This window comes from Cynoglossus semilaevis, chromosome 17 (assembly GCF_000523025.1).
Source record: "Cynoglossus semilaevis isolate Cse_v1.0 chromosome 17, Cse_v1.0, whole genome shotgun sequence".
NCBI lineage: Eukaryota > Metazoa > Chordata > Actinopteri > Pleuronectiformes > Cynoglossidae > Cynoglossus > Cynoglossus semilaevis.
In genome coordinates, this window is record NC_024323.1 from 12,014,044 (window position 1) to 12,028,235 (window position 14,192).

General features: G+C 43.3%; 2 protein-coding genes across 4 annotated transcripts in view; one reads left to right on the forward strand and one right to left on the reverse strand.

Annotated features, from left to right (window-relative positions):
- The window catches only part of fscn1a (fascin actin-bundling protein 1a), a 17,084-nt gene extending 10,471 nt beyond the window's left edge, over positions 1–6,613 (forward strand). Inside the window, exons 2-6 of one of the 2 annotated variants that reach the window (XR_003052386.1) lie at positions 1,218–1,374; positions 2,634–2,755; positions 3,563–3,730; positions 3,870–4,141; positions 4,172–6,613. Coding sequence is in view for 1 of the 2 variants with exons in the window: in XM_008330219.3 (XP_008328441.1) it covers positions 1,218–1,374; positions 2,634–2,755; positions 3,563–3,730; positions 3,870–4,078 (656 nt within the window). In the remaining variant the exon portion in view is untranslated. The other variant, XM_008330219.3, reaches the window with a different exon arrangement.
- Positions 6,614–9,400: 2,787 nt separating this feature from the next.
- Positions 9,401–14,192, reverse strand: part of rnf216 (ring finger protein 216) — a 15,983-nt gene continuing 11,191 nt past the window's right edge. The window contains exons 15-18 of one of the 2 annotated variants that reach the window (XM_025064297.1): positions 14,029–14,126; positions 13,063–13,285; positions 12,560–12,629; positions 9,401–12,152 (exon numbers count right to left, since the gene is read on the reverse strand). In XM_025064297.1, coding sequence (XP_024920065.1) covers positions 11,701–12,152; positions 12,560–12,629; positions 13,063–13,285; positions 14,029–14,126 — 843 coding nt within the window. In that variant the 3' untranslated portion in view covers positions 9,401–11,700. The remainder of the gene's footprint in view (positions 12,153–12,559; positions 12,630–13,062; positions 13,286–14,028; positions 14,127–14,192) is intronic. The other variant, XM_008330235.3, reaches the window with a different exon arrangement.

Genomic DNA, 14,192 nt, shown 5'->3' on the forward strand with positions numbered 1-14,192 from the left:
CACACATTTACACAGTGCTCAAACACAGGCTTCATCTTTTTTTTTTCCCTCCCTTCTCTGTCTCTCTCTGTGTCCAGCCCTCGGGCTATAGGTCCATCTGTGTCACGACTTCATCATATACAAAGCTCACATTGTGTGTCCTTAAATGAATGTGTGTGTGTTTGTGAGGGGGGGGTGATACAGTTCACTGGACGGTTGTGTATATTTGTGCATCCCTTTGGTCGACTCGTGTTTGTTTACCTCTTTTGTTGCTCCTAAGAGCTTAAGCGGCGTCTGCCTGACTGCCCTGAGCTCAACTGCATTCTCAGCCATGACTGAAAACAGTTCCATGTGATGCAAAAACAGTTGTACAGTTGATGGTTCCTTCTCCAGAGGTAACTAATGGTTCTTTCTGTCTAACTTTATGGAGTTTCTACGATCTCCCCCTAGTGTTTTCGCTGGGTACTTCATTATCCTCCCACAGATTATGGATTAGGGTTAACTGTTTACTCTACTGATACCCACCCAGACTTACTGTAAAATAAATTGCAAGAAAAATGGGAAGACACACTGGATCCACGGAGTGTCTCCAAATCTGAGACATGTTCTTGGACTCTAATATTCTGGTTTAGTCTCATAAAAAAACTTTCCTCTAACAACGTGGCCCGTCGTAAAGCAACACCTGCTCCGTGGGAAATTCCCCTCCGTTCTCCTGCTGCGATTTTACTGCTTGGACAGAGGAGACCCCCTCGGCTCGTGGACCATCGCCGTCCTCTTTATCGCAGTCACGTTGACTTCTGTATTCAAACGTCACTCAACTTGACTGTGAAACTGTTTAAATGTTCATTTGCCGGTTGAATATTTTAAGCTCACACGTTGTTCCTCGGTTAAAGTAAATCTCTAAAATCTCTGAATTTCTGATGATTCGTCAATGATGAGATATGCTTTGAACTAGACGGGGGTCTATCAGGACTACCAGATGTGTGTGTGTGTGTGTGTGTGTGTGTGTGTACTCTTCAAATCCTTCACTAATGCCAGCTGTCTGCTCTCTGAGTGTGTCTGAACATGACCAGAGGAAGTGTGTGGGTGTGATGAACAGTTTATTCCCACCACGCTGTGTGTTTGTCTGCACCCGTGTTTGTTTTAATAGCAGTCTTTTGTGGCTATTTGTAGCCCCCCCACCCCCACCCACCCACCTACATCCATGTGCTAACCGCCTGCTTCCTGACACCACCCAGGTATGGACCTCTCAGCCAATCAGGATGAGGAAGGTGACCAGGAAGTGTTCCAGGTGGAGATTTGCCGTGAAAACAGGAAGTGTGCGTTTCGGACCGCTGCTGGGAAGTACTGGACTCTCACTGCCAACGGTGGGCTGCAGTGCACCGCCTCCACCAAGTAAGAACCACAGAATTCCCAACAATCCCACCTGCTCCTCTCTGTCTAAGTCGTCCGTGTGTAACATGAGCTGCAGTTCAACTGATCTCACAGTAACATCCATGATAAGTGGCACGATGATGATCAAGTGTGTTTATATGAAAGTTCAACCTCTGGGGTGTAACTTTCCTGTGATGGCTGTACACAGCCAGAGTGCCATTAACCTCTGACCTTCTGACCCTTGACCTAGTGCTTCTGGATGTTGGGGCCCAGACTGATTCAGAAGCAGGATACACTTTTCTTTTGTGCTTAAATAACATGGCTTTTACTAAAATCTTATGCACACAAAATAACATGGCTTTTACTAAAATCTTTTACACACAAAAAAAATCATGTTTTCTTGACTCATGCCTCTCATTTACAGCGAAGACCTCGGTTATGTTGACAAAAAAGGCTTTATTTTTGCTATTTACAGCGAAGACCTCGGTTATGTTGCTTTTTGCTTTAACAACTCCAGAAAAAAACTCTTTTAACCTCTAGGTTGAACCTCATAAGGAACATTTTGCCATCCTCCTGCTGAGCTTTGACTCATAAACAACATTAATGCAGTGCTATTTATTATCCTTTAAGGTTTTTTTTTTTAAACTCATCCAACTTAAATTTCTCTTCAAAGAGCCAAGAAGTCATTTTATTCCTATGTCTGGTCTAAATATTAGAAATGGCAGTAAATCTTATTTGTGTGGTTGTAAAGCATGTGTCCTTAGTTAACTCTGAATCTTCAAGTCGTCCATCTTTTAGGATAGGGTCGTGGACAGAGGTCACGCTGCACAGCTCCCTGTTTCTCCATCACATTCTTTAGCTTTGCCTCAGTCCTGATTAGACCACAGGATTGTTTTCACACTGAAAACTCCTGCGGGTTTTTTGGAAAAATGTTGCAAAAGCCAAGCTGAGTTCATATCCGAGAATGTTTGAGCTACGCTCGAAAGTAAAACCTGACTTCTCTGCCAAGTGAAAGGATTTAAGCAGCTTCTTTATTGAACTAAACCAAAGAATATGAGCTTATCCTTGTTCACTGATCCTGCCGATCCAGTTACCCAACAATTACTCACACTCGGAGTAAAGCGCCTTGGTGTAGTATTTCTGGGTAACTAAAGTCCTGAATGCGAGTATTTGCTCAAACCTGACACCTACACAAAGCTATGACGGCATGTCTAAATATGCACCGAGCAAATACAATAATCCCTCCAATCACTCAGGCTTTTACTTTCTACTTTCCGCAGGTCGGCTAATTGCTACTTTGACATTGAGTGGCGTGGGAAGAGGCTGACTCTTCGGGCCGCCAATGGGAAATACGTGGCCGCTAAGAAGAATGGACAGTTAGCAGCAACCATGGACTCTGCCGGTGAGTGTCGAGTGCTTTAAAGCTAGTAACAGTGAATACAGAGTTATTGCTAATTTGTGTGGTTTTCACTATGGTAAAGAAAAGTAAATATTCTCTACGGCAAAAGAAATGAACAAAAACATTAATACTGATCCTTCTTGGTGTATAAAAACAAATCTGTTGTAACGCTGCAGTCATTTTCTTTTTTAAAAGATGGTATGCAATGTTAAATGCAAGATTCTCTAAGCGATCAAAAGTCTTAGAGCAGCTGGATCAATTTTCCTAGCGGCCGCATTTTCTGCAACACAGACGCGCAGTCAGCAAACAGATGAGACGATGCTCCAGAGCTGCTGGATCAAAGCTGAAACGATCCCGTCGTTCTGCACTTCCCTGATGAGGGGCTGTTGGCAGAGGCGGTGCTGAGGTTTCTGACACGAGTTGCAATGCACACAATTTTTCAAATGAGATGCAGGAACACTCAGCACTTCATGGTGATGAAAAGCCCCGCTGCCAAAAAACACAGTTTGTGTTGCTGCATTTTCTTCTCTGCATAAGATTAATTAAAAATCAGAATTTTAAATGAAAGTACAAGGGTTAATCTTATCTTTAATTTAAGCTTTGATAAGATTAATTAAAAATCAGAATTTTAGGGTTAATCATTTTAAGCTTTAGACTGAGTGAAGTCTTAGAAATGAGCATGTCCTTGGATATATCCTGGACATGTTGGACAAGGGATGTTAGACATGAAACAGGAAGTACTGTGATGACACAGAAAAGAGAATCCCATAATTGCACTCATGAAATGCATTTTAATCCTTTGTCCACCAGGCGAGACAGAGGAGTTCATCATGAAACTGATCAACCGCCCCATCATCGTGCTGCGCGGTGAGCACGGCTTCATCGGCTGCAGGAAGGTGACAGGGACTCTGGACTCCAACCGCTCCTCCTATGACTACTTCACTCTGGAGTTCAGAGACGGGGGCTACAGCCTGCAAGGTCGGTTTAACTGTTGCCTTAAGAAGATCAGAAATGTGATCCGTTCTGTCCGTTCAATTTATTAAAGTCCCAGAGCCAAACAGACCAAACTCAACAGGCCACCTAACCCATGCTCTCCTCTCCACCTCCTGTTTTCCAGACACCACCGGCAAATACTGGATGGTGGGGAACGAGCAGTCGGTGGTGAGCAGCAGCGACACGCCGGTTGACTTCCTCTTCGAGTTCTGTGACTACAACAAGCTGGCCATCCGCCACGCTGCCGACGGCAAGTACCTTCGTGGCGACCACGCTGGCGTGCTTAAGGCCAACGCTGACGACCTGGAGACAGCCACACTCTGGGAGTACTGAGGGATGATGGGAAAGCACACTGCTGCGATGCGAGGGAATGAACGAACGAACGAATGAATGAAAGCGAGGGAATGAACGAACGAACGAATGAGTGAAAGTGTGATTAAAATGATGTGGCACAGCAGCACTACCCGTCCATTCATCTACCTGTCCACCACTTCCTATATTATATCGTTATGACTGTTTTTGTTGCTGAACTGCACAGAGAGAAAAGAAACGATAGAAGGACGGAATGAGAGATGTCTTTTCATTTTTTGACTCCCTTATCCCCTTTTTATCCTTACTTTTCCCAGCTCTGCTCTGCAGTGCCAACGTTCATCTGTTGCCATATTTATCAAGGGGCCGTACACCCCTCCTGCCACCTACCCCCACTTTGATCCACTTTACTGCTTGACCTGTCACCCTCCCCCTCCTTCACCTTAGAACCAGACTGCCCCTCTGCTAGAGCGCAGTGTTCTCCCTGGTCTGTTTGTGTTTGTGTATTTATGGCGTCTGTCCTGGTCTGGTGGAGCCGTTTCCACCTGATTTAATGATTTAATCTCACAAACAAACAAACAAACAAACACTCCTGGATTAAGTCCGTTTCAGCTGCTTCACGACGATGAGTAAATGTTTGTTTTTTTTTAACGCAGGTTGGCTTTTGTGGGAAAAAAAACGGTCTTCGGCCTTTGCCCGACCGAGCTGAGCGTGTTTGTGTTCACATGCAGGACTCGTTGCCTCGGTGCGACGACTAAATGGTAAAACTGGAGTAGATCTTATGATGGTAAAGATATCACACACGATGTAACCGATGGGTTCGTTATTCCTCTGTTCATCTCAACTATAACGTATTCAAATGTAAAGCAGGTTTTCTTTTCGTACTGCAGCTCTGTGGTTGGTTCCCTTTGCTGAACCAAACAGGATGTAGGAAGTTTAAAAAAAAAAGTCATCCTCTTCCCTTTCCTCTAAATAATAACCCAATTGTCCTAGGAGCAGTATTGTGACACTCAAACATGGAATAGTCACATTTATAAATAGGGGAATAATATTAAGTGGATGAAGCAATTAGTAAGGTTCTGGGAAACAACTGGAAGTGTTCCGCTGGTTTCTGTTTTTTTTTTTAAGGTCTGTTTTGTCATTCGTATTTAGAGGAAAACTGATATATATGATATAACAGAGATGGGGATCATTACTGTTGTTCTTTATCAATGATTTTCCTTCAGCTATCATAGAAAATTACACAATCGTTTAGATCCAATAGAAACAAAAAACGTGCCAAGATTGAACAATAAAATACGCAGAAAAGAATTATACTTATGTGATAAATCAATTCTGGAAAAGCATTAGGGAAAAACACATCTTTCAAAATCAGTTGAACACTTCCTGTGTTTCCCACTGACGGCTACGTCCACTTTTTTTTTTCTACGTTATTTGAATCACTGATGTTTGCTGCACTTAAATGTCTTACACAGAGAAACACCTGACTTCACTTCTTTTTACTCTCTCCGAGGCACAGACATTATCATGGTAGTACAGTTCGAAGCGGAGCGAGGTGACGTGTGAACCGTTTCTTTTGAAAGCTGCTTTTTTCTAATCCCTCGACCAAACCTTAAACCTTTGCCTTTATCTGCACCAAACCTGTGATACTGGACAAAAACAGCTGCCATCTCACCTGGTGCTAAACGAAAATGTCGTCATCCGTTTGTGCACTCACTGAAGAGCCTTGACACGTAACCAAAAGAGCCGTGAGAGTGCCCGTAGAAAAATATTAAATAACACTAATTCTGCTTTGATTTTTCGTTGGGTTTTAATTTCCGTTTTGATCTTTTGGCGGAGCCATGAAGGCTTGTGACTAAATTGTGTTTGTATTTTATTTACTTTCTATCTCATCAGTGCTGTGTTGACGGGATGAGTTTGAGCAGAAGCAGAATGATGATGTTGTTGTTGTTTCTTTAACTGGAATGTCTGTTACGCAGTCTTGTAGCAAGTTGCACCCACAGGTCCTGCCCTCTTTGATTCTCTGCCCTTTCTAATCCTGCTTTCTCCACAATTCACTTAGCAACAGAAGTATTTGCTTCAACATTATTATTTTTTATTTTAAACAGTACAGTTAGAGCTTGTCTTGGCCTAGAATTATTAGGTCTTTGCACAATTTTAAACAATCCTCTAAAATAGAAATCTGTGCAGACGCCATTGTCGTGGCTCTGAATCCCAACATTTTTTGTTTCTGTAAAAAGGGCTGAGGATCTCATGTAAGTAAAAGGACTGGTTATTTTGGTTGGAAACCAGCATCTCCAAGATAACCCAGACCATGGCTTAGACAAACGGATGTGGAAGGGTAACCATGTGGTAATGACTGTGCCTTACTCTTGAGTTTTTGCGCAGTTCTTTGGGGAAAAAGTAAAAATGGCCACACCTTTGCTTTGTATAACTGGAACTTCCTTTTGTATTATTTTGTATAATTTTTTTTTTCTTTCACTATTGTGGATTAATCTCTCTCGTGCCATTGGTTCACCTGAAATCCAACGACCAATAAAACTGGGATTTGAAAAGCTACACGTTTCTGTGGTGACTTTCTTTTTAGTCAAACAATTTTCTTGCGGTTACATCATAAAACAAATGTCCATTTTTGAACGAGGATGGATTTTCTATCAAATAAGTTATAGTATTCAAAAAGATAAGTTCAAAAAGACAAAATAAAAGTGCAGTTTTACTATCATCACTTTAACGTTGAAAATCTCCTCCTGTTTGTCACGCCCGTTCCCCCAGTGGGGCCCCGCCCCACACTTTGAAAAGAACCCTCCTAAAACAATGCATGCCGAAAGACGGGGTCACTACTAACAGTTGGGTCACAGGAGACAATTTTTATGTGCCGCTAAAAAGATTTCACTCACATTTTTCTCTTTCATTCTATTTCAATTACTCTACAGGCCAAAATGGTCCAAATGTTAGAGGTCTGTTATTTTATCTCTTTTTCCTCGTAGTGCCAGAGGGGAAAAAAACAGAAGTGCAAACCTTACTGTTTCTTGGCTCTGTCGTGCACATTTATACAACGTGGACTTCAACATGACGTTAGAAGACTAAAATAAACCAAACAAAAAACTCTCTCATTCAAATCCAGTTCGGTATAAACATGTGTTAGAATCATAAATGCCGGGTGGACAGAAGTCTCTGTTTGTTCACTTTTTAATGTGCATTTGGTCCTTCGACCTGCACAGGTCTGAAATCACAGCCGTCTCTGTCCTCACCATTTCTCACATAATCACAGAGTTTCAGTCTTGGTCTCCTGCCAGTTTCTGACCGCAGCAGCTCCATGTGCTGTCCTACTTACACACGCACACACATACATACATACATACACTTTTTCCTGTCTCCTCCTGAATGAAGCCTTTGTGTTGAAACATTTATTCTAGTGTGGAGAAAGGGCAACCCCCTCCAAAGAGTCGCACTCACACACACCCACACACACACACACAAACATGAGTCAGAACAGTAATGTAATGATGGAGCCTCCAGAGCACCAGAACAGGTCTCTAATCCACTTCCCCCCTCAGCCTCACAAGTCCCAGAGGGACACCCTGCACAGCAAAACAAACACACACCACCCGTCTATCTAATCTCCCTTACTCTGCCTGCTTTAATCAGATTGTTTTCTTCAACTTTCTCTCTCTCTCTCTCTCTCTTTCCCACTGACTCTTCTGAATGAGTTTACTGAAAAGATGAGTCATTCAAAATTTGACCCAGATTGCAGAATTGACTGCAGTGGTTTTGCAGGGAAAATACACCAGTCAAATGAGGGACGGAGGGGAGGGGAGAAGAGAGGGAGGGGAAAAAAGTATTCATGAAGGTTTTAATAACGAGAGGATGTGTGTAAAATGGCTGCCATTTCCACCCGCATCCCATCCCCGACCAACCGCCTGGTTACTATGGAAACAGCAGCTGCTTGAAGCACAGAAATGTGATGAGAAGAGGCACAAGAGAGTGTGTGTGTGTGTGTAGCGTTGTCAGGGCCAGAAATGTCAAAAAGCTTCATTACTTGCAAATTGCAGGATGACTGAGGGCTGTACAAAGCTTGAGTGTGTGTGTGTGTGTGTTTGGTTGGAGGAGGGTCGGTGTGAAGGGGTGATGGGGCAGAAGCTGAAGACAGTGAAGCAGGAGGAGCAGCAAGGAGAAAGATTAAAGAGGTGTCTGCCTTAGATCTCAGAGGGAGTTGAGGAAATGAAGATAAAATTCTGCCGAGCTTATTCTACGCTTAAATATCTGTCATCACCTGCTGACGACATACATGTGCGAATGTGTGTGTGTGCCAATTACCTTTTATCTGACCACCTTCCCTATAATCCTACTGACTGGAACCAAATCTCCATCCACTGGTCTTTTTCTGTCCCTCACGTGGTCAGGCAGCCTGTCAGTGGGTCACTGGGTCAAACACTAATCTCTTTAAAGGATGTGTTGGAGCAGCACACGTCAGTGCTGGGTGGTAAGCCATGTCTGATCTTCATACATGGAACGAGAGAGAGAGATTTGAACATACCTTTACACCTACTGTGGACAATTTATTACAAACTTCTTCTGACTTAGCTTTACAAATACAACAACAGAACATAATGTGTGAATTAAAATGCTAGTGTGAAAACACAGTGTAGCTTAGCAACGTGTTTATGTGGCTGGGGTGTGCAGAAACCTAGAACGTTAGCATTACAACGCTAGCGTGACTAGCGATGTTAGCATGAGTGCGCTATATATTTAAAAACAGAGCTAGGATAAGCTAATAATGCTAACGTGCTCGCTCATGTATCACGTTAGTGCGAATTTCATAGTTTATCACAAATTAAAAAAACATTAGCTTGTACTGTTTAGCCAGTTAGCTCGTAGACGAGGCTATGGGATTGGGAGGAGGGGGGTGTCAACGTACAGTCCCGCCAGTTTGAGTTCGTGGCCGTTTTATACATCACACAATTGGCTTTAACTCCAAACTAATATGCTTAGCATTAATCGGTGTTGTTGTTACTGTCTACTTACCTTTCAAGAATAACAATACTTTTTAGCGTCGTGCTCTGTCTTATACAGACATCTCTGGTCTGTTGTTGACGTTGTTTCTCTCTAAACGTTTACGACAGCTGCGTACACTTTACGTGAGAGTGCCCCCTAATGACAACATCGTTTGTAATCTCGTGGATATGTCGAATGTTAGATGGAAAAGAAGGGAAAATCTTTTTTTGATTCATAGACAGAATAGTGTTATAAAGTATTTTTTGTTATTTTAATGTTTATTCTATAATTAACTTACTGTTTCTTACCGTATTCTAACCCCCCACCAAAAAAAAAACCCCAATAGATTTAGGCATATTTTTTTTGTATTTTTTCTTGTTCGACCATTCAAAGCAGACTCAGCTGTTCACTGCTATGAGGCAAATTGTATACAAAGTAAATACATAAAGCTGGTACCTGTAGGATTTAGAATCAGGCCTCCGAAATGCCCACCATACGGAGGATCCTGAGGGCAAATAAGCAAAGGCCTAGTGGCAAGCTGTAAGTCTACGGGTTTGCATCAGGAAGAACATCCTCTAAAAAATCTGTGCCAAGTCAATCTCAAAAATATAAGTATGTACAGAAATACCAGGTACACACACACTGAGTCATTACGATACAGGCGATCAATAACAAGCGCAAACATTGTTAGAGGAGGTAAAACAGAGGGCGTCTAGGGAGCAAAACACCAAATACCAGTGGTCTCTGTGGACTAGTCAGGGTACACAAACAAATACACACACGTTTTTAATCTTGTGTAAATACAGTGCAGACCACAGTGTTCTCTCTTTTTTTTTTTTTTTCTTAGCCGGAAGAAAGAGTATTATATCTCCTCAGGTGGCGGCGCAGATATGGACGTCATGTGTAGTTTATAAAAAAAGAAAAACACTGACAAAATGCAGCTCAAATAGCTTCTTATCAAAAACCCATTCACGGCATAAAAAAAGCACCAGCTATTCAAAGAAAGGGCCAGAACCTGTTATTTTAGCAGTTTGAATAAAAAACTGTCATTGTTTTGGTACAACATGTATGACGTAAATAAGGTTAAACATACATGACTACAGACTGTAGAACAATACTGAGAAAAACACAAGATTCCCTACAGTCCATGTTGTCAATGACAGCTGTTTCAAAAGAAAAACTAAAACTAGAATACAACTTAAATTATGACCTAAAACACAGAGAGGCAATTGTTGCTGTTGTCACATTGACTGTGGAGCCTTAACATCATTTGTTCATGATAGTCATCTAGTCATTTGCTTTAGGACAAACAATGGACATCTGTGCAGTTTGGTGCAAACATTTGTCGTCCCTGGAGGCTGAAACCCAAAATGCTGTTAAGCTGATCCAATGACACCATGATGGTTTTTGGTTAGAAGTAAAATGAGCCTAATGTAAGCAGTACTTGTGAATACAGCGGTATTTATAGAAGTCCCTGCACGTCTTTATGTGTCTTTGTTATAAATACAGTGAACAAATGTAACTCACAACAGCACGGCTGGTGTCAGCAGAAACTAAATCTGATTAAACTGTAATTCTGACTCCCACAAAAAACACAGTCTGCTTCACATCACCCATGACTAACAGTATTAGAACCCCGGGGCTGTACTGGGGGTCGGGGAGATGGGGGGGGGGCTCATTTGGCTACGTTGAACAGACGACCATGGAAAGAAGAGGCGGTGAGTGTGTTGACTCTGCAGGCGTGTGTGTAGCAAAGCGATTTGTCACACTCGGAGCAGCAGCAGCACACTTGTGGTTGAACAAAAAAAGTCCCTGCATTCATGACTTGACAAAGCCCCCGCAGTCGCTGTGCTGTGATTGGAGGAGAGGACTCTTCTGTCATGTGATTGGTGCTGAGCCCCGAGGCTCAGTTGTCATGAGTCAGCCCCTTTTTCTAAATGCAGGGTGACAAGAAGAAAGGAGAGAGGGAGGGGCAGAGGAAGACAAACTGGTCGAAGACAACGACTTCCAGACAGGATAGAAAAGTTCACACATGGCTCTTAAATGAATTCAGCATTAAAAAAAAAACAAACATGAGGTTTTAACCTCTTCTGAAATTAAGTATCTTAGTGTCATTTTGATACTTGAAATTCCAAGTGGTGTGAATACTTCTATAGGCACATTTTCTTTTATTCATTTGCATTAGATCAGAAGTCTGACCAGGAGGTGAACAGAAATCTTTATTAGAAATCCAAAACATACAGAAGGGAATGTTATCTGTAATTTTCTGTACTCAAAAATATTTGTATAAAGAGAAAATCCCAACCATTAGTATCAGTTCAACTCCGATATATGAGGAGGAAAAAAAACGCATGATGACTGCTTTGCCGACATTACTGAAGTCCCATGTTCAGCACATGAAGGCAAGGTGTGCAACAGTGTGTGTGTGTGTGTGTGTGTGTGTGTAAGAGCGTACAGTAGCTGTTACGGATGGAAGAAAGAGAGAAACAGTGCAGCCTAAAAAATGTGAAAACATGTCCTGATTAAGTGACACCTAACTGAGAAGACGTCTCTTCCTCCACAGAGTGTTTGTACCGTGTTTGTGTACTGATGACCTCAGTGGTTGACACACATCCACGCACACTTACACACACGTCAGAGATGACCATCTTTCAGAAGCCTCTGTAGTGTCGATGGGCCGGTCCGTAGTGCATCGGCAGATCCATTCCGTCCAAGTTTTGGAGGAACTGGGTGGGGTTGACGGGAGGGTTGTGGTTGTGGTGATGATAGTTGTGGTTGTTGTTGAAGTTGTTCATATGGGGCATGTGCGGCTGGTGGGGCACGTAGGGAGCTGGGCGCAGCCTCTGTGGGATGTAAAACCTGGCTACCTGGTTGGGCGGTGGAGGGTAGTGGGCGTGTGGAGGGACGAAGAGGGGAGCCTGTACCGCCTGAGGGTGAGGCTGAGGGTGTGGGGGAGGAGGAGGAAGAGGTCGAGGAAGAGGTCGAGGAGGAGGTATAAGAGCAGGTTGGTTGTTGGGGTTGGGTTGGTTTTCGGGTGGCGGACCCACACGCGGACGCTTTGCTGCGATGACCGGAGAAGGACCCACTCTCTTCTCTGCATTATCTGAAAGAAACAAAAAAATCTGGCTCAACATTTTCACCCATGTTTGACACTATACACAAATGAAATAAGCAATTAAACAAAAAATAATGCAAACGACCAACACGTCTGAACACATGATGACAGGGAGGAAGCAGCAGAAGAAGAACACTGTTGCCGGGGTCAGGGAAGAGAGTTCACCAACTCTGTAGTGGTTTGTGTTTGATGGAAGGAACATGATCGGTGCCTAAATTCTACTGTGACATGTACAACATCACAAGGTTGAATCTGTTCAGTAGTCAATCTAAAAATGTCCCGTTAATGTTAATATTATGCATTAAATGATTTAGAGATTCTCACTATACTGATATGATGCATGTCATGGTGTCCACTCATAACCACCGAACATATCGAGGTGTATCTGAACTCACCGGCACTTTTCTTAGTCAGCTCTGCCTCTCCTTCCCTCTGGATCTCCTGAATGATTTCCTCGTCTTGTTGCTGCAGAGACACAAACGTAGGGAAGATGATAAAACAGTAGTAGCAGAAAAAAAAACCAAAACAGAACAACAACACCTCTATGATGAGTAATATTCTGACAGCACCAATGCAGTGACTCAGTAAAAAAAAAACATAATCTAAGAAGGCAGCAGAGCCTCCTCTTTGGAGCTGCTCTTGGCTCAGTCAGGTGCCTCTGCAGAGACACTGGAGCAGCTCCAGCTCATTAACTTCTCAGGGACTAATTGCTGGAGTCAAGTGCCAGTGAAACTGTCCAGGTTGATGCTGCGCTGCCGCAGTGTCAGATGCTCGGGGTCAAAGTGTGGAGAGAGAGAGAGAGTAAGTGATTGTCTTTTAAATGAAAACAAAGAGCAGGAAATGTTATTTCATCACTCCAGCGGAATCAAAACCTGACAAACCAGTTTTTATCATTTACCGTGGGGTCGGTCCACAGGGAACACTTGCGACAGTGTCGGCAGGGGGCGCCAGGAGAACGGGCGTGTTGGCAGAAGTGGTTGTAGCCGGTGATAAGCTCGCGGCAGAGATAGCACATGGCGCTGCCACAGCGGCACAGCAGACGGTTGCATCCTTCGGACTTGACCAAGCCGGTGGTGCACTTGACACACTTCCTGACTCTGGCGGCGGTCATTCGCTCCTCGCTGCAGCACAAAGACGAAAGTTAGAGAGAGTCGTAGAGAGAGATAAGCAGAAAACAAAATGGATTTCCAACAGTCTCAACATCTGCAAACCTGCGCTGCTGTTTTTTTATCATTCTCCTGTGTGTCTCAAGGACAAAGTTTTTAGTCAAACTTCAAGTCAAGTCAGGTGGAGACTTTAGTAGTCGTAGTAGTAGTAGTAGTATTTGTTTGGAGCTAGAAGCGAGTGTTTCTGAGTGTTTCTGCACAAATGGAGAAAACATTCAAACTCTGTTTAAACAATCACCACACCGTGCTGCTCAGACTCTGATCCACTAATGTTTCCACCAGGGCCACTTCCTTTCTCCTTCACCACCAGGAAATAAGATGATCTGCTTAAGGCTCATAACAGGAAGTGCTGTTGGTGGTCCCGCTGGGGCACAGGAAGCAGCTGGCCACTGCACTTCCTGGATGTGCCGTCTGGAAACTGAGCAGTTTACTCAGCACTTCACGTCTCAGGTGATATTTGGAATGGAGCGTGAGCAGAGACTGGGACCAAAATAAACTCTGTGATGATATTTTGCTACGTAGCTCAAAGTGCTCTCAGAACTCTGGCGTTCCTTAATGCAGTGGGTGGTGTCACTATAGGAATTACTAGTCCTTAAATATGTTTACCAGGATAATCGTTTCAGTGGTATGTCGTGCCCAGGATCTACCGGCTCCTGGTCTGTTCAGCTCAGACCCTCTGTCAGGTCTGAGATACTTACAAGAGAATCCTGGTGCGAATCTCGTCCCTCTCAAGGACCTGCTCGCACGTCTTGCCCATGTGCTGCTTCCACTGGACATGGCACTTCCTGCAGCTCTCCTTTAAAGACAGACACAAGCAGAACGATTTAGATAGATAGATAGAAGTTCTTTTTTTTACACTTTC